This window comes from Bubalus bubalis, chromosome 19 (genome assembly GCF_019923935.1).
Source record: "Bubalus bubalis isolate 160015118507 breed Murrah chromosome 19, NDDB_SH_1, whole genome shotgun sequence".
NCBI lineage: Eukaryota > Metazoa > Chordata > Mammalia > Artiodactyla > Bovidae > Bubalus > Bubalus bubalis.
The window spans coordinates 31,126,947-31,154,941 of NC_059175.1; the positions used below are offsets into that span (position 1 = coordinate 31,126,947).

Sequence of the window (27,995 nt, forward strand, 5' to 3'; positions counted from 1 at the left end):
TCCTTTGTAAAACGGGCGGGTTTCCTAGGGTACGGGAAGGGTTGAGTTTCCACTCTTTGCGTTCGGTTCGTCTTCGCGATTGCAGCTGCCGCTGTCCCTGGCTACTCGGACTTGAGAGACCGCCAAACCTCCTCCCTGTAGCCTTAATTCCTCTCGGTTATGACTTTTCTTTCATCGAGAAACATCACTTGCTGGTAACTTGTCAAATTCAATAAATACTCCTCGAGAAGCGTCGTAGGCAGGAACACAAGCTGCTACTCCGAGTATTTTGGCAAACTAAAGCACAAGGGCCATTGACTGGCCTCGTTTCCACGGCTTTAAAGCTCAGAACTGCTTGCTGTGTGAGTCGAAGATGTTGATTGTTTGTATGAGGCCTTTCCTGTAGATATGCGTTTGATGAGGTTCCCGTTAATGTCGAGAACAAAATTTTTGATCAAAGTAGACATGACGCTGGAAATGTAGGTTGGAGGCAGATTATTATTATTATTAATGATGGCAAGAACTTAAGATATTCTCACTGTTTCTTGTGTCTGCTTGATTATTTAAATAATCTAAGTAACAATTATACCAGAATAAGCTGTTGGAAAAAAAATCTTGGCTTAAGATAGAGGCCTTTTTCCAGTTGGTATGAGAAAATATATTTTTCGACTGTGTATCTGCACCTGTTTTTTCTGAAATAGCAAGTGGACCTCGTACGTATATAGGATACATATAGCCGCAATATAAATATATTTAATGCTATGAGTATTTATTGCCAGTTAACAAGTATGTAAAAAAGTGATGTAAAGTGGTTGGTATGGTCTGGGTTGTAGAAAATTACCAATAAGGGAAATACTGGAAATGGATTGGAGAGGCGGAAAACTGGGAAAAGGTCCCAGACGGTTTACAGGAGTGGAGGGAAAAGCTGACCAGCAATAGAAAAGGAAGAGCCAGATTTATGGGAGAGACATACAGAATCAACAGGACTTGTCACAAGGGTGTGAAGGGAAACACTAAGAAGTCAAATTGAGATGCCATTGACTCAAATTGCAAATTCAGGAGAAGCAAGAATTTTAAAATTCACTCATATATTCTTATATATTACTTATATATTTATGATTAAATAGTTATTGCACCCTTATTATTATTGGCCAAGTATTGTTTTAGATGCCAGGGATACAGTGAGTAAGAAAGATGAAGTCCCTGCTCTCGTTGAGTTTCTGTCCATGACCCTGGGATCGAACGCGGTTCTCCTTTATCAGATTCTTTATCATCTGAGCCACCAGGGAAGCCCCATGAAAAAAGACAAGAAGCAAGTACATAAATAGAACCCATTTTGATAGTAATAGATGTTATGAAGAAAAACGATGAAATGGATAAAAAGTCATGGTTGGGAACAACTTTTAACTGGTCAGGTTAGGCCTTTGAGGAAGTTAGATATTTGTGCTGAGATATTAATGGTGCCAAAGAGCCAGTCATGTGATGAGTTGGGGAAAGTGCTAGGCAAAAAGAACAGTGCAAAGGTTCTGAGATGCGTTGCTGCTGCTGCTGCTAAGTCGCTTCAGTCGTGTCCAACTCTGTGCGACCCCATAGACGACAGCCCACCAGGCTCCCCCGTCCCTGGGATTCTCCAGGCAAGAACACTGGAGTGGGTTGCCATTTCCTTCTCCAATGCATGAAAGTGAAAAGTGAAAGAGAAGTCGCTCAGTCGTGTCTGACTCTTAGTGATCCCATGGACTGCAGCCCACCAGGCTCCTCCGTCCATGGGATTTTTCCAGGCAAGAGTACTGGAGTAGGGTGCCATTGCCTTCTCCGATGTGTTACAGCTTCTTAAAAAAACATTTAAAAAGCCAATGTAGCTAAAGTGTCCTGAACAAGGAGAGAGTTAGGAGAAGACATTGAAGAAGTAGATAGGTGCAGATTGTATGGCTTTTATAGGCTGTGGTTAAGAATCCGGATTTTATTCTAAGTGCAAATACTGGGTTTAAGTCAGAAGGGGTTAAATCTCATTTTTATGTTACAAGGTCCTTCTAGCTACTGTTTGTAGGTTGGCATTGAGGGAGTTAAGAATAAAAGTGAATTTGAGGGTATTAACAGAAGTCTTCCTTGAGTGGAAGTGATGTTGAGTTTGATTTATCTGTGGAACCAGGACATGGAGAGAGCTCCTGGAGGCAGCTGGATGCTCAGGAGAGAGGTCAGGTAGATTTGGACGTTCTCTAGAGAAAGAGAATGATTAAAGTTGTGTGAATTTCCTCAGGAGAGATCATGTGGTTTAATATTTATATATTGACATACTCTGCCAAAGATTGTAGGCTATATCATATGTAGCTCATTACATACAGTGAAATGGGTAAGATTTTTTTAAAAGGCATAAAAACCTTTTAAGGGTGGGCATAAAAGCAACATAAGTGTATCTAGAAAGAAGAGATAAAATGAGGACTAACTAAGGTCAGGTGTTGATGAATCCCTTGATTTAAGAAATGGTGAAGAAGAGCAATGGTTAAGCTATTAAGAAGAACAGATATAGAGGCAAGGTAGGGGGGACCATGGCACCCCCACCCCTTTTACATAAAAGGCAGAAGAGAGTTTGGTGCAAAGAAAGACAGAAAACACTGTCACATATTGGCTAGTTTAGTAGGATGAAGACTGAAGTCATTGGGTGTAAGAAGATAGGGGTGACCATTGTGAAACAATTTCAGTAGTGAGGTGACAGAGAAAGCTGGATTGCAATGCACTGAAGATTGTTGGGAGAGAAAGTGGACGCTGGGACTTGCCTGGCAGTCCAGTGATTAAGACTGATGTTCCCAATGCAGGGGGCTTAGGTTGGATCTCTTGTCAGTGAACTGAGATCTTGCATGCCTCGAAGCTCGGCCAAAAAAAAGACCAAAGAAAGTTGACACTGAGTGAATACTACACCTGAGAAGTTTATTGGTAGGAAACAGAGGTAAGCTGGGGAAAGTGGTATCTATGAAAAGTTACTATTCTTTTTTTTTTTTTGGTCAGGTGAAACTTGATCACCTGGGTAACAGATGGAGATAATGTCCTAGTAGGGGATGCAGTTAGTTTTAGAAAGAATTATAAAATTTATTGATCTCCTGCAAAGCAGCATTCACACTACTGGCACTGTTACATATGTTGTCTCATTTAATCCTCACAGCAATCCTGTTACTACCCCCATTTTACAAATAAGGAAACAACCAACCTGAAGTTTATAGCTAGAAACTGGTAGAGTGTGTATGGAACCCAACCCCTTCATTCCCCTTCCATCATACCTATGTGGAAAGCGTAGGTGAAAATACAGAGACATTTTAGAGGTAAAGAAGAGGAAATTGAATTCAGTGAATAAGATGAATCTAATTCACTAGGTGATTAGTTAGCTTTCTGAGTTGTGACATGGAGCTACTTCCATAATGCCAGGTTAGTGGCAGGAATCCAGGTGTTATTTTCAAGTGGGCCAAATAGTTACTTTTGGCCTGCCTTTTACATGTACTACAAATGATTTGCTACATTTTTCTTTTTTAAAAATATTTATTTATGTATTTGACTGCCGCAGATCTTATTTGTAGCATGTGGGATCTAGTTTCCTGACCAGAGATCAAACCCAGGACCCCTGCATTGAGAACATGGGGTCTTAGCCACTGGAGCACCAGGGAAGCCTCTGATTTGCTGTATTCTTTTTGCAAAGATGGAATTTGCTTGTTATTTGAAGTGAGATCCTGAGCATCCAATTTTCAGAAGTTAAACTTCAGAAGTAAAGCTACTAAAATAAGGGCAGTTATAACTTGGTGGGCTGTCTTCCCCCTCCCAATTATCTTCCCACACTACTGAGGTAAAGCCCTCGGGATTAATCAAGGCATTCAGGTCAGGTCAGGGTAAGATCATCACTTTTCATCCAAAAAAGTAAGCTCAGTGGCAGCGTGTTGTGCTTATGTTCATCCATTTATTTTTATAGAACTTTTGTACGTGAAGAGAACTGTTGGTGCTACCGTATTTGCTGTTTCCTTCAGCCTTTTGCCTTGGAAGGACATTTTATCCACAGTCACAGTAATGGCGGCTGAAGTGCAAATGGTACTTTATGAAGATGATTCCGTGCAAGTGCAATATATTGATGGTTCCAGATTGCAGCTTTCTCCCTGCGGCTCTGAATTTTTATTTGAAAAGGCACCTCCTGTTTCAGCACATCCTTTACAACAGCCAGAAAGAATTCGCCAAAGGACACACTTTGTTATTAGCGCTTATCGAGTAAGTAAAGATGACACAAAAACTACTCTTTTTCATACTAAAATATTGTTGAGGTGTCCAGAATATAGAAAGTGGCTAGTATTCTGGATTACTGTCATTCTAAATGGATTTTCAAATCATTTTTTTAAATTACTTGGTGTTTTTTTTTTTGTAGGAGCAGTTACAAGGAGCCCTCGATTTTCGTAACTCTTTTGCTACCTGTCCTTTTTTATCTGAAAGCATCATACCTTCTGAAATGAAAACGGTAATATTTTTTAAACAAATATTCAAGGACAAGTGATTGCAAACTGGTAGTTTAATATTTAGGTTTTTCCTTCATGTCCCTGAGCATGGACATGTTGCTGTGCAATGCGTAGGCCTGTACATTTCAACAGACTGATATTTTCAACTGATATTTTGTCCCTTGAGATACAGAAGTTACATAGTGTATCTCTGTGCCTTTTTTCCTTTTTATCTTTTTTGTATCAGAGGATTATACTCAGAACTTTATAGATTGGCGATTTCCTGATTCTCGAAGGTATCAAAATTAAGAAATTATGTGGCCATTTTCAGTAGCTTATGTGTAATTAATATGTAGGAGAGATGTGTAATTACTTATAGGTATACACGTTTTATTCTATTTTCAACTTTTAGGAGTAATAATTACCATCATTTCTTGAGGGGTTACTATGAGCCAAGTTCTAGGAATGATATAGAAAAATTTTAATAGCTTCAGTATGGCATGGGTATCTGCTAATCAAAATGGATGTTCAAACAATCAGAACAGGTATATTGACTACTATCAGCCCCTTTTTACAGATGAGAGAACTAAATCTCAGACTGTTTACCTAATTTGTCCATGCAGTTTTTCTAAATGGCAAAGTCAGGATCTGAACCCAGTCTATCTGACTCTGAAGACTGTGGCCCTTAACCACTTTCTGCTGTAGACATGATGCTTGCCTGCCTGCTGAGTAATTTTCTATTACATTGTCTCATGGCAAAGGAGTCAAAATTTGTAAGCCAGTAACTTTGTTTACAGGGCCATTTTTCCACTGTATCTTTTGAGTAACAGTTCACTGAAACTATATAGCTTGCTGCTGATGCTGCATTAGATAGTCTAATTCTAGAAAACAATTGTCTTAACTGATCATCCTTATAAAGCACCTTTGCCATCAATGAATACTGGCCTTACTTTTTTTGTATTTCTTTTAATTGAAGTATAGTTGATTTACAATATTGTGTTAGTCTTTGCTGCCTCTGCTGTACAGCAAAATAACTCAGTTTACATATATATACATTTTTTAAAAAATATTCTATTCCATTATGGTTTATCTCAGCAGATTGGCTGTGGTTCCCTGTGCTATGCAGTATCCATTGCTTATCCATTCTAATGTAATAGTTTGCATCTACCAACCTCAAATTCCCAGTCAGTCCATCCCTCCCCCACTCCCTCACCAAGTCTGATCTCTGTGTTTGTGAGTCTGTTTCTGTTTTGTAAAGAGGTTCATTTGTGCCACAGTTTAGATTCCACGTGTAAGTGCTGTCATATGGTATTTGTCTTTCTGTGTCTGGCTTACTTCACTTAGTGTGACTATCTCTAGCTGCATCCATGTTGCTGCAAATGACGTGACTACTACCCTTAATTTTAGCACACTAACATCTGTACACACAGACAGCATTGTAAATTTACAAGGCTTTTGTAAGTTTTAAGGTTTTATGTAAATGGAAGATGAAATATGTGATTTGGCAAGCTTAACTGGTTAAAAGACCATTATATGACACTCACTGTTCTTGTCTTGTATGAAAAGATGCAGCAGGCTCTGTTACCTGTTACAAATCTGTTTGCTGTTGGTTCAGAACAGTTTACCTTTGAGCAATTTGATTTTTTTTTACTGTTACCTTTTAAGGCACCTGGAATTTATTTTAGTGTGTGATGTAGCTCTGTAGGACAAGTACCTTAATACATGTTATCCTATTTAGTCCATGTGATAATCCTTTGAGATAGCATTTCCCAATGCTATTGAATAATTTCAGTACCATTTGTTAAATACTTAATTCTCCCTTTACCCCCTTGTTCTGAAAACCTTATGTTACCATATGTAACATTTTATGATATGGTTGAGTCTGATTCTGTATTCTCTCAATTGTTCTGTTGATGGTTTTTATGCTAGTTCCATACCATTTATGGTATGGTTGCTTTTTCATACAGTTGTGCTGGTCTTCTCCCATTTATATTCTCTTTTCAGAATAGACTTTTGGGGAAGGGCTGCAAATCTGTTTATCTCTGATGCATTGTACACTTTAAATCAGAATATGTTTGCCATTAAAAATCATCAAGATGATTTTTCTTTTTCTTTTCTGTCCTGTTTGTCAGTGTGTGTGTGTGTTTTGTCTCTACTTTTCTGAGAGAGATAATAATATCAAATGTTCTCTGGAAAACCATATATAGACTGACATTTTTCATTCTTTCTAAATGGTAAAGGATAAAACTTTTAAGAGCTTTCTTCCATAATATGTTAAGTATCAAATGATGGAAAACGTGTACTGTTAACAAAAAATACCATTCCTTTTTTTCCTCTCGTCTCAGCGTATCTTGACTGATGTCTCAGAAGTGAGATGGCCCAGTCTTGACACTGGTGATGGCATGACATGTATGCAGAGTGGCACTGTGAGGGTATCATCTTTAGATGGTCACGCATACCTTTGCCTGCCCAAATCTCAGCATGAATTTACAGTACATTTTTTGTGTAAAGTAAGCCAGAAGCCAGACTCATCTATAGAAGTGTCCGAAATAAATAATAAAGGCAAAAAGGACAAACAAGTTGAAAAAGCTGGAAAAATCTGTACACATAGAAGTTTATCAGGACAGAGACTGAAGAATAAAGAAAATGAACTTTATCATCAGATCATGAAATCCGAAGAACCTTCAGGGAAGAGTTGTGTGAATGGAGCCAAAGGGAGGGAGGTGCTGTCTTCACCTCGTACGAAAGACACATGTGTATACACATGGGTAAAGCAGTGCTGGTCTGTGGCCTCCTGTCCGGAGGAATGGAAATACCCTTTGTCTTTAGCACTTCATTTTCATAATAAAATCAGCAGTATGTCTGGAATTGATGCAGATATCACCCAGAAGAGAATGTTAACTTCTGATGTTTCTGAGGAACGAGGAAAAGAAGTTTCTGTTCTTCCCAGGGCCCTGTTACTGAGCTGTCCTGCCCCACACTTGCACAGGTAATGGAAGAATGATTTATTTGTCCTAACACTTTTGTCAAAACCAGACCTCACCTAAGGATCATTTATCTATCTGAATCATCTGATACCATGCATAAGGAAAGTTCAGTTGATCTTAAACTTTGCTTGTAACAGATAGGAAATAATGTCCCTAGCTAATGTGTTACTTATATTTCTTCCTTTATATACTACACTAGGTACTTTGTTAAGCACGGAGACTGTAGAGATGACTAAGACCGAGTCTGTGCTCTCTAGGAGCTTAGAGTCTAGTAGGGATCCCTGTCACCGAAAATCTTGATAAAGTGCAGTAAGTGATGGCACAGAATTCTGTGGGAACCAGCTCTAAGACATGTCAGCTGCTGCTCAGTGGACCCTGTTACTTCTGTTGCTAGAGCATGGACCTGACAAGTTTGTGATCATGATCCTTGTGTCCATGATCCTTATTCATATATAGCCTCAGAGAATACCCTTGTCTTTGGTTAACTCAGTATAAATATGTCTGGGTTTCCTGGGCAGCTTCCTAGGTTTCCTGCCTACCAGTGAAGGTGACATAAGAGATGTGGGTTCAATCCCTGGGTTGGGGAGATCCCCTGGAGGAGAGCATGGCAGCCTACTCCAGTATACTTGCCTGGAGAATCCTATGGACAGAGGAGCCTGGCAGGCTATGGTCCATAGGGTTACACAGAGTCAGACACACTGACATGACTTAGCACGTGTGCAGCATACATGAATATGTCCATTTCAAAAGGGATAAACATGGAGAGACTTCTGGATGGCTAGGTACAAACCTTTTACCATCACTAAGAGATGAATAACCTAATGGTTACAGATTTTTAACATGAACTCTGTATAGTAGTATAGTAATAATGATAATAGCACAAACCACTACTTTGTGTGATGTGCAGTCATACTTTAGCTGTTTCATCCTCATAGTCAACCCTTGAGGTAAGTACTATTATCACCCCCCACACTGTAGAGGAACTTGAGACATGGAAATGTTAACCCGACCAAAGTCTCACAGCTGGTGCTTGTAGAATTGGGATATGATCTCAGGTCCTTTTCTGAGTACTTGTTTGTTACTGAAAAACAAAATGCAGGACTTATTTTTAGGCTTGTCATGATTATCTAGTTAGAATTGGGAATTCCAGTATTGTTAGTATACATGAAAAGAGATTAACGCTTCTAAATGAATAATTTCTCAATAACTTGATTATCCTTAAACACGACTTAACAGGCCTTCCATTATCTGGTCCATTCCTGGATCTGTAATCCTCACCCCTCCTGCCCTTGCTCTCTCTATACTAAATTGGACTTTAATGTGTGTGTATGTTTGGCTCTGCTGGGTCTTAGTTGTGGCTTGCTGAATCTTTTTAGCTGCAGCATATGGGATCTAGTTCCCTTACCAGGGATTGAACCCAGGTCCCTGAATTGGCAGCATGATGTCCTAGCCACTGAACCACCAGGGAAATCCCTAAACTGAACTTCTCGCCATCCCTCAAATGCTTGCCCAAGCTTTCTTTTACCCCTTTCTTTTACCACCTGTTCTTTCCTATGCCTGGAACACTCCCTTTCTCACTCTAAGCTCACTAACTTATGCTCATTTCCAGGTCTTAGCATAAGCCTTATTTCTTAGATAGGACTAGACTGTATACAGTACATGGTGGTGGTTTAGTTGCTAGGTTGTGTCTGACTCTTGTGACCCCATGGACTGTAGCCCGCCAGGCTCCTCTCTCCATGGGATTTCCCAGACAGGAATACTGGAGTGGGTTTCCATTTCCTTCTCCAGGGGATCTTCCTGACCCAGGGACTGAACCCACATCTCCTGTGTAGCAGGCAGATTCTTTACCACTGAGCCACCAGAGAAGCCCGAAGTGCGTGTGTGTGCTCAGTTGTGTCTGACTCTTGTGACCATTTGGTGGATAGCCCACCAGGCTCCTTTGTCCGTGGGATTTCCCAGGCGAGAATGCTGGAGTGGGTTGCCATTTCCTCCTTCAGAGGATCTTCCCAACCCAGGGATCAAACCCACATCTCCTGGGTCTCTTGCATTGTAGGTAGATTCTTTACCGCTGAGCCATCAGGGAAGCCCATACAATCCACAGCATCCAGTAGTTCTCCTTTCTTTATGTTCAGTATCTTCTGTTTAATATCTGAGCTAGATAAAATTCTCCACTGAGGGCAGGGCCCATGTCTGCTTTCTTGAGTGTAATATCCACAGTGTGTGTAGCACAGTATCTAGCCCACCATAAGTATTTCAGTAAATATTTACTGTTTGAATCCTAAATTTTTAAGGTTAGTAAAACTTAACATATGTTTATGCTGAGATTCAACAATGAGATTATTAAAAATACTAAGAAAATATGTGGAAAAATAAGATTACAGTTGACTCTTGGACAACACAGATTTGAACTATGTGAGTCCACTTATATGCAGATTTTTTTCAATAAATATAGTACCTGCATTTTTATTTTTTACATATTTAAGTTACTAAATGTGGGGGAGAGTTTGTGTTTGACTAGAGATCACAGTTTGTGGAATCAGCAGAACTAGGGTTTGAGTCCTGATTTTAGCCAAAGTGTTTCAGCTTTTCCTGCCCGTGGGTGAGTCATTTATCAGCTCCTTTGTTTTTGAAACAGAGATAATAGTACTTGGTTTCCTACTGCACTGGTGTATTGCTGATCCTGTTCACAGCACAGGATCTTGCTGTTCACACTGTTTGCTGAACCCAGGGTAGGCAAGGCGTGAGCTAAGAGGCTGGAAGAAGACTTAAGGAGCTGTAGGAACGAACTGCAGACACGTTATTCTCTCCTGGCTGGCATAACACAGCGTCTCTCCTGGCTGATGCAGCAGCTGGAGTAGCAGCCATAACATAACCATAGTGTAGCCATAACACAGGCATAACATTACCTCATATAACATGACCATGATGCCACTCCAGTGTAACCCTGATTCAGCAGAAGCCAGGGCTTTCATGGTGGAGCTCACACAGGCATACGGCACAGAGTAACCTGTGACTGAGCAAGTACCTCCTGATGCGCAGCATTATAAATGATCTCAGCTGTTACATAATCATTATTTATTTACAAAACGGCACAAGAGCAAGAGGCCATGGGGCGAGAGAGCCTGACCACGCCATCTTGGCTAATTTGCTCTTTCCCTACAACTGGCGTCAGTGCCCCACCCCCATGTTATTCAAGGGTCAACTGTAGTTTTAAATTTTATTAATGTAATTTTGTATTTTTACTTTTTTTAAAATCTAATATAAGCAAGAAATAAGTCTTACTACAGCAGCACTGTTTTGTTGAATTCTAAAGGTAATTCTGTCAAGCAGCCAGAGTTAATAGTTTGGATTTTTGTCCTTCACAGGTGGAACTTTTCTGATTCACTTTCACAGAAACAGTTTGGTGAAGAGGAATATTCCTACCATGAACTAGTCAAAGTGGTTTGGTACAAGGGTGTTACCTATAGGTAAGGCTCTTCTGTTACATTTGGAACTATTTAGCGATATCACAGAGGGTATAGAACTGGCCTCGGAGATGGACTCCCCCAAGAGGATACAGTTTTGCCAGGACCACCATTGTCCTGTGTTGGCCCTGTGTTTTTCAGGTCTCATAGTGCACCTAGGGGCTTTGTGACTGACTCACATTAACCACAATCACAGGATTTTTGTGACAACACCAAAACCAGTGAGGGATTCGTTTTGCTTGAGAATGAAATGTTTTGCCAGTTATTTAGGATACCCCTTCTAAGAAAAGGGACCTTGCCATCTTAGACATATCAGAGGGTTGCCTGTTGAGCATGGAATTAGGGAAGAAGTTCACTAGCCCAGGAGAGATTTTGGATATCATTCATGCAGCAAATATTCACTGACCATCTCCTCTGTATCTAAACTATTCTATAGAATTATCCCTATTCTACCACAAAGTATACCTCTAGTGACTGGAGTACTTAGTGTTGGCTAGATTCAGAGTTTCACTTCTGTAAATAATGCTAGAAGAAATTTGTGAAGTTTTTTTCTTTTGGGTTCTCCTTTTCCTGCATGAAAACCCACCCCCTTCTCTCTCTTTTTTAAAAAAAAATTTATTAAAATAATTTTATTGAAGTACAGTTGGTTTACAATGTTACGTTAGTTTCAGGTGTACTGTAAAGTGATTCAGTATACTTTAGTATGTATATATTTTTTCTTTTTCAGAGTCTTTGCCCTTATAGTTTATTGTAAAATATTCGGTGTAGTTCCCTGTGCTATACAATAGGTCCCTGTTGGTTATCTATTTTATTATAGTAGTTTGTATCTATTAGTCCTAAACTCCTAATTTATCCACCCCCTTGATTCTTTCCCCTTTGGTAACCATAAATTTGTTTTCTATGTCTGTGTCTATTTCTATGTCTGTGTCTATGTCTATTTCTGTTTCATAAATAAGTCCCTTTTTATCTTTTTTTCTTTTTCAGATTTCACATACAGGTGAAAAAAATATGGCATTTGTCTTTCTCTGTCTGACTTATGTCACTTAGTATGATAATCTCTAGGTCCATCCATGTTGCTGCAAATGGCAGTATTTCATTCTTTTTTATGACTGATTAACCCCATGGACTACAGCCTACCAGGCTCCTCCGTCCGTGGGATTTTCCAGGCAAGAGTACTGGAGTGGGTGGCCATTGCCTTCTCCAAGAACATTCCACTGTATATACATAGACAGGTAGATCGCATCTTTATCCATTCATCTGTAGATGGACTTTTAGGTTGCTTCCATGTTTTGGCTATTGTAATAGTGTTGCATGGAACATTGGGGTGTGTTTATCTTTTTTCCTGGGACATGTGCCCAGGAGTGGGATTGTTGTATCATATGGTAACTCTACTTTTAGTTTTTGAAGGAACCACTGCACGGTTCTGCATAATGGCTGTACCAATTTACATTTCCACCAACATTGTATAAGGGTTCCTTTGCTCCACATCCTTGCCAACATTTGTTATTTGTGGTCATTTTTTAAATAATTACCATTCTGACTGCTGTGAGGTAATATCCCATTATAGTTTTGCATTTCTTTAATAATTAGCAATCTTGAGCATTTTCTCATGTGCCTCTTGGCCATCTGTATGTCTTCTTTGGAGAAATGTCTACTTAGATCTGCCCATTTTTGATTGTTTATTTTTTTGATATTGAGCTGCATGAACTGTTAGTATATTTTGGAAATTAATCTCTTGTCAGTAGCATCATTTTCAAATATTTTCTCCCAGTCCATAGGTTGTCTTTTCATTTTGGTTATGATTTCCTTTGCTCTGCAAACCTTTTATGTTTAATTAGGTTTAGAGAAATTTCATTTAGAGAAGTTAAGGAAACAATCCCATTTATCATCACATCAAAAAGAATAAACCTAGGAATAAACCTACCTAAGTCCCATCACTTCATGGGAAATAGATGGGGAAACAGTAGAAACAGTGTCAGACTTTATTTCGGGGGCTCCAAAATCACTGCAGATGGTGATTGCAGCCATGAAATTAAAAGACACTTACTCCTTGGAAGGAAAGTTATAACCAACCTAGATAGCATATTCAAAAGCAGAGACATTACTTTGCCAACAAAAGTCTGTCTAGTCAAGGCTATGGTTTTTTTATGGATGTGAGAGTTGGACTGTGAAGAAGGCTGAGTGCCGAAGAATTGATGCTTTTGAACTGTGGTGTTGGAGAAGACTCTTGAGAGTCCCTTGGACTGCAAGGAGATCCAACCAGTCCATTCTGAAGGAGATTAGTACTGGGTGTTCGTTGGAAGGCCTGATGCTGAGGCTGAAACTCCACTTCATGCTAAGAGTTGACTCATTGGAAAAGACCCTAATGCTGGGAGGAATTGGGGACAGAAGGAGAAGGGGACGACAGAGGATGAGATGGCTGGATGGCATCACCAACTTGATGGACATCAGTTTGGGTGAACTCTGGGAGTTGGTGATGGACAGGGAGGCCTGGCGTGCTGTGATTCATGGGGTCTCAAAGAGTCAGACACAACTGAGTGCTGAACTGAACTGAAGGAGACAGAAGACCTGTGCTCTGAAAACTATAAGACACTGAATGAAAGAATTTGAAGATGACACACACATGTTCTTGGATTTAAAAAAATCAACATTGTTAAAATGTCTATACTACCCAAGACAATCTACAGATTCAGTGTAATCCCTATCAAATTAACAATGGCATTTTTCACAACTAGAACAAATAATTTTAAAATTTGTATGGAAACACAAAAGACACCAAATAGCCAAAACAATCTTGAGAAAGAAAAACAGAACTGGAGGAATCAGGCTTCCTGGCTTCAGACTATACCACAAAGCTACAATAATCAAAGCAGTATGGTACTGACAAAAACAGACACATAGATCACTAGAACACATAGAAAGCCCAGAAATGAACTTAAGCATCTATGGTGAATTAATCTATGACAAAGAAGGCAAGACTATGCAATGGAAGAGACACTTCTTCAAGAAGTGGTGCTAGAAAACATGTAGAAGAATGAACTTAGAACATTCTCTAACACCGTATACAAAATAACTCAAAATGGATTGAGAGACCTAAATGTAAGACCATATACTATAAAACTCCTAGAGGAAAATATAGGCAGAACACTCTTGATGTAAATCACAGCAATATCTTTTTGGATCCACCTTCTAGCGTAATGGAAATAAAAATAAACAAATGGGACCTAAATCCACCCACTTCTGATAATATATTCTTTATACATGTTTCAATAAATTGACTTGGCTTGAGTTTTTATACATTACATACCCAATACCTTTATTGTACCTGGCTGCTCCAGGTACAGTCAGTCACCTTCTTTTAGGGTGGCTCCATTTACACATAGCTAATCTGATTAATCAGGTATTGATTCTACTAGTTTCATTATTACAGAATAATATTATTTTTAGGTTCTAGAGTTGTCATATTTAACTCCTATGCAGTAGGCATTGCTTTGGTGACTTTACTGTGCCAGCCACTGTGACTGTCAGTGGAATACCAGGATGATAAGGTGCCTGACTTCTATAAATTGCCTTCATGTATGTTTTAATCTCAATAAGAAAAAAATTTTTTAATGATTATTTCTTTTCCCTAGACTTACCCATAAACATATGAACTCAATAGAGATTTATCCTGGAGATGGATCTGTTTTCAAATCAGAAGGAGCTTATTTGGGGAACTATTTTACATATTATTCCATTCGAGAAGAATCAGAAGAGGTATGTTGTCAATAAGATCAAGAAGATTTTTTTTCTCTTTTTGGCCACAGTGTGTGCATGGGAAACTTCCCCAAACAGGGATTGAACCTATGCCCCCTGCAGTGGAAACAAGGGGTCTTAATCACTGGACCACCAGGGAGGCCCAAGAAGATTTTTGATAGATAGCTGTTTCCAAATAATGCTGAATATATATATGGGAGCTTTGATCTCTTATAGCATTTCTTGCTACTACTTCTTAGTCTAGAGAATTAATATAATTTTACTACCAGTCATTCTTTTGCCATAGACCTCATCAAATGGAAACACTGAAACGAGTGATATTTGAAAAAAACATAAATAATTGAAGGGCGATATTTTGGGTGCCTACCATGTGACTTAGCACACTGTGCTAATAGATGCTGAGGTTGGGAAGGTCCCTTGGAGGAGGGCGTGGAAACCCCCTCCAGTATTCTTGCCTGGAGAATCCCCACGGACAGAGGAGCCTGGCGGGCTGCAATCCAGGGGGTCACAAAAAGTCAGACATGGCTGAGTGACTAAGCACAGCACACACTGAAGTCAGCAAAAAGATAAAGCCCCTGCCTTCACGGAGCTCCATTCTAGCCGGGCAGACCAACATTAAGTATAAAACTATTGAGATTATAATGAAAACCAAGAAGCAGGGGAATAAATGCAGATTTTGAAGTGAAGGTAATTTCATTTTTGATATGTTGAAGCTGAAATGTCTTTGTGATATCCAGTAGAGACTTAGATACTCAAGTCTATAGTCCAGGATAAACGAGGAGACTGTTTTTTGACTACCTACTGTAGACTAAATTCTGTCCCAGATGCTTTGTAAATGCATTATTTCATTAATCCTTGGGACAGTCTGGATTGCAGGTAGTATTCCTGTCTCGTAGGTTGTAGGCACTGAGGCTTAACAAAAGTTTGTCTAACCTGCCCATCACTGTAGTTTAGTGAGTGGCACACCTGTGAAATGAATCCAGCTCTGACTTCAAAGCCCATCTTCTCTCACTGATAGTAAAGTATGAGCTACATTCTCTTGTGGTTTAGTTCAGGTCTCTACTGCTACTTCGCCCTCCAGCATTAGGTTCATATCTCTCATGCTTTTTTTGAGGAGTAAATGAGATGATCCTTTACAAACTACATAGCATAGCACCCAGCGCATAGTATCTGTTTAATAAATGTTACTTGTTGCTGTTGTGATATTTATTTATTCAGAGAAATAACAAAAAACATTTTTTTTTCTAATTCAAGAAATTGAGCCTGTAAATAATATTCTCTTACACAAGCTAGCAGTTCTTCCATTAATAAAATACAACAAAAGGGGAACGTCTCTGGTGGTCCAGTAGCTAAGACTCCTGTGCTCCCAGTGCAGTTTGATCCCTGGTCAGGGAACTAGATCACACTGCTGCAACTAAGGGCCCTGCCTGCAGTGACAAAGACCTGGTTCAACCGAATAAATAAAAAAAATTTTAATGACAAAATGATATAGTCATTCAATTAAAATAGTTCTGTAAGCTTATACAATAGCCTTTTGGGTATATCTAAAGAGAAAAGGGCACTTATATAGTAGGTTTCCTATTAATGTACAGGGAAATTAATTTGTTAATTTGAGTATAGCCAAGATTTAAATTGAGCAGTAAGTTATAGGCTATTAGACTATACTTTTTATATAAGATGACTTTTGATAGGAGAAATTTTAGACTTTAAAAAAATTGGGAAAGTAGAAAAGCATCATAAAATACCTTTAAAATTTACCTTTTATGGGCTTTTGATTAAGTTAAAATAATTGCTTGCCTTGTCACTATGTAGATAAATATTTCAAGAAAAAAATAGCTAAGTAATAATGGCCAAACTTCATTATTGAGGTTTTTTTTTTTTTTAATTTTAAACTAATTTTCAGAAAGAAGAGAAAACTTACTCAGTAAATAACCTTCCTCCGGATAGGCCAGGAAGTCCATTTTCTGTGTGTTCTCTAATTACACAGGCAACCAGGTAAGTGCTTCCTGTTCAGCTGAATTTGGTGTTGTATGTCTGAGAAACATGATGCATTTTCTAGTGCTTAGGATAAGGTTAAGAATTGATAGGTATAGCGGAAATGTCTTTAGTAAAATCTGTCAGCTTTTCTGGTCTCATCATTTATAAAATAAAGTGTTCACGATGTCATTGTAAGAGTACTTCTGGCTTTGAAGTTAAATATGGAGAAATATCCATATGTGGTGAGCAACCGCTAGTAGAAAACATGTGCCTTTTCTCTGGGTGCTTGAGGCATCGTTGTTGTCCCTTGGGATCAAGCTGACGGTGTGATGATACTTCTAAATCGTCATACTTCTTCATTGTCCTAGAAGCGATCTTGATTTCTGAGTGAACAGAAGACGAACTGTAGCTTGGTTCTCTGGCTCATGTGTTTTTTAATTACTTAATCAGTCTGTGGTGCCTAGAGGGATGAAAGTGGATTGTTCAACTAAATTGTTTTTATAGACTTATGTCTACGCAACTTCCAAAGTAGATTTGAAGGAGTGGAATTGGTCATTTGATTTTCCAGGGAAGTTGATTCACATCCCCGCCACCCTTGGTCTATACCATACCTTTCACGTGCTGTGCGTCTGTCACTTCTTAAAAAGAGCAAATTCTGAAAATTCTCTCCATTTGGATTCTTTTCATTGCCAAAAATTAGAGGAATAACCTTAACTGTGTAAGATTAGCACAAAGAGAAGCAACAATAAGTAGATCCCTTTTAGGAGCTTAAGGAAGAAAAGAGGTCCAAACATATTTTTGTGGAAATGAGTTACTTGCCTCAAGTTCTATAGCAGTGAGAATGGGTTGCTAGAATTGGAAAACGACAATATTTGCAAATGTCTAAGTATTTTTCTTGTTCACAGAATTCTTCAGCATTGTGCCAAGATGAGGCTCTCTTTAAGCCATAACTACCGTGTATGCTGCTGGAAAATGGTATCTTATTTTAAAAGCAAGATATTTTTAATCGTTTTGTTATTTGTGTACATACTTATAAGTTCAAATTACTTTCATCCAAGTCATGTGAGAAATTCTTTGTCACATTAGTACTGGTTTATTAAAAAATCCACTTAATAAACACTACAAAATGCCTGTTGTATTATGCTTTTACTTTATATAGTTTGTTTTTGTTTCTTCTTTCTTAGGAGAGGGGGAAGGGCAGGGGAGTTGATTGAATTTGAAGTAGGTAAAAACAGTTCTTTTAAAACATATTACACTACTCTATGTTCATAACTGTAAAAGTAAGTTTTTTTTTAAATGTTGACTTGGAGGAAGTGATTCTCAGACCTTGATTTCTGTATTTATACTACTTTGATTATAAATCTCTGTGTTGCTGTAGTTCCTATTCTTTGTCTATTTTCTATATAAAGTTTAGCAGAATGGTGACTTTCCAAAGATACTAGAACTTAATCTGCTTATAATGGACTCTTGGATAGCCACTTCCGGAAAAGTCAGAACATGTCTAAGGATTCTGCAATATTCAACTTCTGAATGAGAATCTGAAGTTGCCTCAGAGTTCATTTATCATTTCAGTCTTGTTAGTGCATAACTCTGTTTCCTGCTGTTTTTATTTTCTGGTTTTAGGTGCCTGGAATAAATGACGGCAGTGTGCTGCCTTTGCTTTTGAGAGAATCGTTCGTGCCCGGCGTGGGAAGGTTTCTTGCGTACTCAGATGACAAAGTACATGCTGTCTTTTTAGATGGCATTACTTTAACCCTGAATTGGAATTTTGGCTCTTTTATTGAAAAGAGACAGGTAATTATACTTCAGGCTGAAATCTCTCTTTATCAGTTTTTTTTTTTAATCTGTTGAAATAGTACAAAGAAAACATGATGTTCTCTACACTATCTCAGTTTATTTTTTGAAGTATAAAATCTGTCAAGAGGCTTTACTAAGCTCATTGGATTTCCCATCAAAAATCAGAAAGGTATGACAAATCCTCATTTTTATAAAGATAACTTCATTATAGAGAAAAGGATTAGTATTTTTGTTCTTTTGATAATTACCTATATAAGAGTGGTGATTAAATAATATCCATATCCCTTGTAAAATATAACTTTTAAGTTAGTCAAAATAAAGTTTTAATGATTCATCTACTTATTTTAATTGAAAATTAAGTAAGAAGGAGGTTTTGTTTTGTTTTTCAATTCTAGAATAATAAAACTTACCTCTCCTGCTTGTTTCCTCAGGTAAATCGAGGTCTCACCTTAGGTTGGTGTAAGTTAACTTTTCCTGATGGACAAAATCAGTTAATTCAAATTCAACATCCCAGACCATATGAAAGGTACTGAAAAACAATTAAAAAAAATAACTTCATGTTAGTAAATAACTTCCTTTTAGATGGAGGAAGCATTTATATTATTTAACTTAGTTTTAGACCAAGAGGAAGCCTATAAACATTTAAATATTATATATATACTTTTAGTTTTTCCATGTGGCTTGAAGTCATTTCAGCAGGTTTCAGAATTTACAATTATATTGTCCTCTAGCATAACTAAATAGATCAGATCAGCTTTAATCATTTCCATTTGTATTCTAGTGATTTTTCAAAATAAATATGTTATAACTGGCTTGCTATGGAGGTTGGACTGTGGTCAGCCGTGTTAACGAATTAACTAATTAATCCCATAGCGTGTGCATGCTCAGTTGTGTCCGACCCTTTGCAACCCCATGGACTGTAACACTACAGACTCCTCTGTCCATGGAATTTTCCAGACAAGAATACTGACGTGGGTTGCTATATCCTACTCCTGAGGATCTTCCCGACCCAGGGATCGAACCCATGTCTCCTGCATCTCCTGCATTGGCAGGTGGATTCTTAACCGCTCTGCCACCTGGGAAGCCCATTAATCCGCTAACCAATTTGAAATAAAGTTTACAGCCACAAATAGCTAAACTTATGTATATTTCTATAAAGAGAAATAAACTAGCTGATGATTATTCTTAAATGGAAAAGATTAGGGGTTCCATGGTGGGCCAGTGGCTAAGGCTCTGTGCTTCCAACGCAGGGGACCTGGGTTTGAGACCTGGTCAGGGAACTAGAACCCACATGCTGCAAATGCAAACTAAGAGCAGATAAATAAATAAATTAATTTTTTTTAATGGAGAAGATTATTGAAATCAGCTTTTTCATGAGTGTGCTTTTTCTTTTTTGGCTTATGGAATTTGTTATAATAATCATTCTTCTTGTGATGTTCTTGACATGTCAGCAGTTTTACTTGAGGATCCTCACAAAACAACTGCTGTTTTACCTCTTAATTTATTTTCCTGTTGGGATTTATTGCATTTTAATTTAAATGCTCCAACATTTATTGGTAGTTTCAATAATTTGCCTAAAAAGATAAGCAAATTTGTATTTAGCAAGCATACTGTTTATTTCAGCCAGTCATTCCAGATCATTCATTTTATTGAACTTGATACTTACTTTGTATATCCAATGAGTTATATATAATTATGAATGTGTGTGTGTTAATAGGTGTGTTCTGGTTTAAATTTTAGAAAGTAAATACTCACTTAGTCATATATGTAGAGATATTTTCGTGATAAAATTTAATGAAACTCATTTTACTTTAGAAACTAAAAGGAGAATTTAGGCATTTGAACTTTGAATTAAATCTAAGTGTTACCTTTGTTCTGATTCTTAAATCTCATTTTTATTAATCATGAATGTAAATCATTTCTGATGAATGAGAAAAACTGGCCTTTTTCTTTTACCAATGAAAACAAATTTTCAAATAGCCCTACTTTAGAATTTTTTCCCCAAATTAATAATTTTTTGAAGATTTTTATAAATATTCTACATTTTCATTTTTCAAACATCTCTCTTAATGTGTTCAATCTAGATATGTGACAACAGTAATATCATGGTGCAGAAGGCTGACCCAGATTAGTCAGCAAGAAATACCCATACATCCTTCATCTTCTGTTCCTGAAGAAAGCTGGTATTTATATTTATTTTAAACTTAATCTGTGTAGAAGAGCCAACTAATCCTCTCCCCAAGAAAACTTTCTCTTAAATATATTTAACCAGTATGATTTTTTTTTGATAGCTTAAATCTTGACAATAATTTATCTTTAATTGGATATCTCATTTATTACATTTCATCATAGTATGTTTCATCTAAAGATCAGAAAACTGCATTGAAAACTTCATATCAAAATGGGTGACTCTTAGTGTAAAAAATTCATCCTGGATACTTTATAGAAAACTTTAGAGTTTTTTTTTTTTTTTTTTAATATTTTAGTAATATTAAAGGAAATAAAATGTTGACTAACAAGCTTTCAGAAAAACTTGATTTTTAAATAATTTCTATTGTATTAATTGTCTCCCTCAAATTAATTGACAAATCAACAAATAAAGCAAGATTTCAGTCCCTCCTGTGTACCTTTCTGTGTGCAGAGGACTGGAACTGGGCTTTGAAGGAGTTAAGACATTTAGAGAGGAAGCAAGTATAGAAATGAAAAAGGATATTTTGGCTTGTGGAGACAGTAAGACGTTTTTGTGGAGCAGACACTTGTTTCTTGGGTGTAGTGTGACTTTGATGGATAGGAATAGATCTTATAAGGGGAATTCAGACTTCAGAGAATTGTAAGTTCCTATATGGGGAAAAAATGACAAAAACAAAGATCCTTGGGAAAGTCAGTGTCACTGTGGGTATATTACAAAAGGAGGATACCAGGAAAAATTTAGGAAGCTTTAAATTTAAGTAAGTTGTGGACTTGCCTGGCCATCCAGTAGTGGAAGACACCATGCTTCCCACTGCAGGGTGTGTGGGTTCAGTCCCTGGTTGAAGAGGATCCCACATGCCTGTGGTGTGGCCAAAAAATAAACTTAAGTTGTAAGGTACTTAGCATAGTGTGGTGAAGAATATAAACATTAAGGTGATAACGTTTTCCTGAGTTACTTAGAGAAAGAGGTACAATCAAATCAGTTATTTGAATACCCAGATATCTTAAGGATTCAGCTTTGGTCCATCTCTTCAGCTATGTAGGAACAGAAAAGTTGCCTGAGTAGCTAGCAAAAAATATGGTTGGGAAGAAAGGGAAATTGTGCATGGCTATAAAATTGGTTACTTCATTATTGCTTAGCTGTCAAAATTTATAAAACGTTAGCCTTTTTGTATGAAAGCTTAGAAGAGGGTAGCTGTCAAGACAAACTGAGAATTGAGCTGTTGAGAGAAGTACAGATTGGTGAAAGCAGTTATGGGTGGAAGCAATGCGGAGCAGAGGGGAGACAAGAAATTGAGGAGTGGGGAAGGGAAATACAGTGCATGCAACAGCTCCATTCCCCTCGCAAAGCCTAAGACGTCTGCACTGTGATTCTTGTTTTCTTATAAAAGTGAAAGGGTTGAAGGAAGAGAAGAGGTCACATAATAAACAACTACCTAAATTGTATTTCAGTATTTTTTTTCCAACTCAACTTCTATTATTAGCTTACTGGTTCGACTTTTTAATAAGGATACTTGTCAAAAAATAGGAGATATTTCATAAGAGATTGACTTATCGTATGAGCAACAGCATTAAAGGTAGTTTGTGTTGTTGCTTACACCCAGAAAATGCTTCTCATGTGTGAAAGAGTGGAGGGAGTGTGTGTTTTGCAATGATGAAGAGTCAGCAGGTTTTAGAGTAAGTCACATCCAAGTCTTTACTACAGATGCTTAAAATGATGATATATTTCTCTTATTCTCCATCCATAGGCTGGAGTACAAGGGAAGAGTGCAGGCTGACAAGGTCCATTGTATATAATAAAGTCAGTAAAGCAGACAAGTCTTTTACCCTTTTGTGAACTGTGAAAAGACTTTTCTAGTGACTTGAATAGAGAGATGTTTTAGACGTGAATGTCCTCATTAATTTTGCAGAGAGCTAGTACAGTTACACTATTTTCTAGTTGTGTGCCAGTGCTCACGTTTCATCTAGTGATGAGGGAAAAGGCAACATACACATAAAAGGTTCTCCTGGATTTGTACACATTCAGCCCTCTACCCAATACTGGTTGCCAGTGCCTGTTTCTATGGAACATGGTGAGAGTCAGTGTTCATGTTAACCCTTCAAGCCAAAGAGAAAAGAATGTTTAGTATGCTTCGTTTAAGAAAACAATGAAATGATTAGTCTATTCCAGAAGAAATTTAATAGAAAATAGTTATGTTTGGACACCGAATTCAGTTGTATAAAAAGTTAGCTCTAGAGACCACCCATTCCCTAAAAGTTCCATATAAATGAGGTCTTACTGTATGTGTAAGATCCCTTCTCCTCCAAAGAAACTATCTAGGTGTGAAGATTAAAAAGTTAAATTGATCAAGAAAAGGCATTACAAAGAAGTTTATGATTAATTAACATAATGGTATAGGAATTCAAAGGAGAGAGCATTTCTTTCATAGCAGTGATGAGATTTTAGTAGTTTTTTAAAGTTTGAATAAACCTTGTAGAGGAAAGTAGAAGGTATGCCAGATCAGTACTGAGTTATACCAGAAAGGCTCATTACCTTCCAACCTCTATACTGAATTCAGAAGTCCTTGGGATGGAGGATTTCTATTCACTTGCCTCACTCATGCTTGAGTGCATCCTCAGTTGTGTCTGACTCATTGCAACCCCATGGACTATAGCCCGCCAGGCTCCTCTGTCCATGGAATTTTCCAGGCAAGAATACTGGAGTGGGTTGCCGTTTCCTCCTCCAGCGGATCTTCATGACCCAGGGATTGAATCCGCAGCTTCTGCATTGGCAACCAGATTCTTTACCACTGTACTATCGGGGAAGCCCACTAACTCGTGAAAGACTATCAGTTGAGTCAAGGTGATCTGTGGCTAAATAAAGTCAATATAAAGAGAATTCTTAATTTCTAGGTTCTTCTCTGTTAAAAATTCTAATCTTTATGAAAAAAATTAATTATGCTTATTTGAAATATTGTGGATATAAGAGAATCAGACAACTGGCATTAACCTTTTTTTTTTTTTTGGCACAGGTCTGTGGCTTCTGAACTTGAAAAGATACAGAAGTTTAATTGTATCCTTTAAGCATAATGTAATGTCCTGCACAATTTCTCTCTTTCCCTTGTAGGCTTAAGCTAGCATATGGAGACTTTCACACTTATATAATTATGTCCTAACATTATAACTGAGAACTGTCTCTGACTTCTTTTTTTTGTAAAATCTGTATGATTTTTATTTACTATTATTTTTTTAAAAATTTCAGCTTCATTGAGGTATAATTGAAAAAACTGTAAGGTATTTAAATAGTACCTCACAGTGACATGACCCACATACGCATTGTGAAAGGATTACCCTATCTTGTTAATTAACCCAAGCATCACTTCACATATCTTCCACCTCTCTTTTTCTTGGGGACAAGACGGATGAGAACATCTGATTTCCACCCTCTCAGCAAACTTCAGTCATACAGCACAATATTATCAACTACAGTCATCATGTTATACATTAGATCCTCAGACTTTATTCATCTTATAGCTGAAAGTTTATATGCTTTTACTAACTTCTCCCTCTTTCCCCACCACCCAGCCCCTGGCAACTACTACTCTGCATTCTGTTTCTCTGAGTTTGACTTTTTAAAAAAATTCTACATATGAGTGACACCATATAGTATTGATATTTGTCTTTCTCTACTTATTTCACTTAGCAAAATGCCTTCTAGGTCCATGTTGTTGCAAATAGCAGGATTTCCTTCTTTCTGATGGCTGAATAGTATTCTATTGTGTGTATATATGTGGAAATCATCTTTATCCATTCATCCAACAATGGACAATAGGTTATTTCCATATTTAACTACTATGAACATAGGAGTGCAGATCTCTCTTCAGTAGACTGTTTTCATTTCTTTTGGATATATATACCCAGAAGTGGGATTGCTGGATCATATGGTAGTTCTGTCTATAATTTTTTGAGGAAACTTCCATACTGTTTTCCATAGTGGCTGTACCAATTTATATTTCTCCCAGAGTACACAATGGTTCTCTTTTCTCCACATCCTTACCAACACTAGTTATATCTTTATATATATATATATATACACACATACATACACACACATATATATATATATATATATATAAACTTTATTTTTCTTTTTAAAAAATGTCTGTATTTGGCTGCATCTGGTCTTAGTTGCAGCATGTGGGATCTTCATTGCATCATGAGGATCTTTTGTTGTGGTATACTTTTCACTGTTGACTATATTAGCTATGGGCTAATCATATATGATCTTTATTATGTTGAAGTATATTGTCTCTATATCCAGTTTGTTGAGTGTTTTTCTACATCTATTGAGATTATATGACTTCAGTCCTTCATTTTTCATGTGGTGTATCATATTTTCATATGTTGAACCATCCCTGTATCCCTGGAATAAATCCTACTTGATCATGTATATGACCATTTTAATATATTATTGTATTCAATTTGCTAATATTTTGTTGAGGACTTTTGCATGTGTGTTCATCAGGGATATTGGCCTGTAATTTTCTTTTCTTGTAGTGTCTTTATCTGGTTCTGGTTATCAGGGTAATCCTGGCCTCGTAAAATCAGTTTTTGAAGTATTTTCTCCTCTTCTGTTTTTTAGAAATGATTGGTTTAAATATTTAGTAGAATTCACCAGTGAAACCATCTGTGTCGGGAGGTGTTTGATTACTGATTCAATTTCCTTACTAGCAGTTGGTCTGGATTCATCCTTGGTGGGTTGTATGTTTCTAGGAATCCATCCATTTAAGTTGTCCAATATGTTGGTCTATAATTGTTCATAGTATATTATGATCCTTTGTATTATATGGTATTGGTTGTAATTTCCCCTCTTTCACTAATTTGAGCTCTCTTTTTTTCTTGATAAGTCTAGCTAAAGTTTTGTTCATTTTATTTTTGCAAAAAAAAAAAAAAAGCCAGCCTTTTTTCATTGATCTTTTCTATTGTGTATAAGCTCCTTCCAGGGAGACAGAAACAACCTAGAGCAGGCCAGAGAAGGAATATGGAGATATCACCTGCCAGCCTTCCTCTGCGGGGGATCATACTCTGCCCCTAGGTGTGTGCTAAATTAGAAACTTTTTAAAAATTTGTCTGCGCTGGGTCTTAGTTGCAGCGTGCAGGATCTTTGATCTTTTTTGCAGCATGTAGGATATTTAGTTGCAGCATGTGGGATCTAGTTCCCTGAGTAGAACTAGGGATGGAGCCCGGGCCCTCTGCATTGGGAGAGTGGCCAATGGACCACCAGGGAAGTCCTAGAAGCTTTTAAAGTAGCAGACAGGCCGCTTTTAGGGAAAGATTGGGAGATGAGTGTTTGTCTGCTCAGAGCTAGGAGTTTTAGGGGCCTGTCCCACACTTGGAAGTCTTAAAAAATGGAAGCATTAGATCTTGGGTCTAAACCCTTTACTCCTCAGAGTGAAGCTGGGAATTGTGAATTCCCCACTATTGTGCTGAGAGTGGGGTTTATAGTGAAAGCCTGTCTCATTCTTACCCATTTCTTTCATTGCGGATGTTTTCTTATTCATTCAGTGTATAGCAGTCACTTGGGTAGTTCCTACATTTCTGACAGAATTGCTCTGTATGTAACGTAGATTCAGTGTGTTTGTGGGAGGAGGTGAGTTCAGGAACTTCCTCTGTTACCAGCTTAGACTGGACTCCTACTTCTTTTTCTTGTTAAACCTTTTGTTCTGTGCATTCCTACCCCGCTTATCTAAATTTCTTTTATCCTCTTATTTTTCCGTAATCCTATTCAAATAAAGTAGCTCTGAAATTGCTGCTGCTGCTGCTGCTAAGTCACTTCAGTCGTGTCTGGCTCTATGTGACCCCATAGACAGCAGCCCACCAGGCTCGCCCGTCCCTGGGATTCTCCAGGCAAGAACACTGGAGTGGGTTGCCATTTCTTTCTCCAATGCATGAAAGTGAAAAGTGAAAGGGAAGTCGTTCAGTCATGTCCGACTCTTCATGACCCCATGGACTGCAGCCTACCAGGCTCCTCTGTCCATGGGATTTTCCAGGCAAGAGTACTGGAGTGGGGTGCCATTGTCTGAAATAGCGGACACATTTATTTTCATTCTAGATGTTTTAAGTTATTTAAAAATACCCTGCACAGATTGTTCATATTCCTCTCACCCCTACTTTGTTCCCTTTCATTCCCAAATCACTTCATCACTTAAAGAAATGTTGTTGTTTAGTCACTAAGTCACGTTCAACTCTTTTGCGACCCCATGGACTGTAGACCCCTAGGCTCCTCTGTCCATGGGATTTCCCAGGCAAGAATACTGGAGTGGGTTGCCATTTCCTTCAGGGGATCTGCCCTACTCAGGGATCGAACCTCGGTCTCCTGCATTGCAGGCAGATTCTTAGCTACCTGGAAGCCCTTAAAGAAATGTTACTAAGATTTTAATTCTTTTATTTCCTCCCTGTCACCAAACTTCCATCCAAATACAGACATACATACTGTCTTTTCCTTTCCCCTTCTTATATTCTAACTAGTTTCTTCATTTATATAAGGGATAGACTTGATAAATTCTGACATCCCAACTCTATTATGAATCCAAGAGATCTTCCTCCCAATAGAAAAATAATATTTTAATATGAAGGCTAGGTTTTCTGTATAGGGGGAAAGCTCCTTAACTAAGCAACTTAGTGTTATTGGAGAATAGTGGTGTCCTAAACCAGACTTCTAACAAGAAAAACAAAAAGTCTTTGGATCGTTGTAAACCAAAATCTTCAGAAACCTTGCTAAAAGAAGTTAATGAAAAGAGTGTATCAGTGGCATTGAAAAAAACCTCTGAAATCCTTCAGGATATTGACAATCTTCTATCAAACTCTAAATGGTGAAAAATGGAATTAGTACAATATATTATTAAACCCTGAGGATATTATTTCAAGTGATTGGTAGAATATTACTAGAAAGCCGAGAAATTATATATATACATGACTTGTGTACAATGATTATATGAGAAATGATATCTAACTTTGGAGGTGTTTTATCTAACTTGTAAATTTTAAAATATATATTTGTATATTATTAATAAAGAACCATTTAAGAAACTTGAACAATGTATCTCAGATTTGAGAAGAAAATTTTATAAAACTTTAGAGTTGTTGCTGTTTTGTCTTGTGGAGCATTCACTATTAATCAAGATTTTTTTTTATTTTTAATATGCAGAATTGTGTGCATTGGTCATTTGCTATTTAGTCTCTCCAAGTATTTTTCAGCAGATCTATGAAAAGAGAATCAGCTCTTTCAAAAAAAAAAAACCTTAATGTGGGCAATATCACTGCAAGCTAAGAATGGAGCACTTCAGCTAAGACTAAATTTTATCTGAATTTGTCTCATGTTACCAGATATTTTCATTTGTTTT

At 37.6% G+C, this 27,995-nt stretch overlaps 1 protein-coding gene across 5 annotated transcripts; it reads left to right on the forward strand.

Annotated features, from left to right (window-relative positions):
* Positions 1–27,687, forward strand: C19H5orf34 (chromosome 19 C5orf34 homolog). 5 transcript variants are annotated; one of them, XM_025270546.3, is made up of 14 exons: positions 3–341; positions 2,793–2,923; positions 3,932–4,221; positions 4,376–4,465; positions 6,788–7,431; positions 10,795–10,896; positions 14,526–14,649; positions 16,553–16,644; positions 17,532–17,601; positions 18,250–18,420; positions 18,855–18,949; positions 20,508–20,606; positions 23,625–23,665; positions 27,275–27,687. In XM_025270546.3, the coding sequence occupies exons 3-14, from the start codon at positions 4,027–4,029 to the stop codon at positions 27,466–27,468; spliced, it is 1,917 nt and encodes a 638-aa protein (XP_025126331.3). In that variant the 5' UTR covers positions 3–341; positions 2,793–2,923; positions 3,932–4,026; the 3' UTR covers positions 27,469–27,687. The 5 variants fall into 5 exon arrangements, with proteins under 5 accessions (XP_044788572.1, XP_025126331.3, XP_025126330.3 ...); XM_025270545.3 differs by having other exon boundaries at positions 3–194; XM_006056205.4 differs by lacking the exon at positions 2,793–2,923.
* The last annotated feature ends 308 nt before the right edge of the window (positions 27,688–27,995 follow it).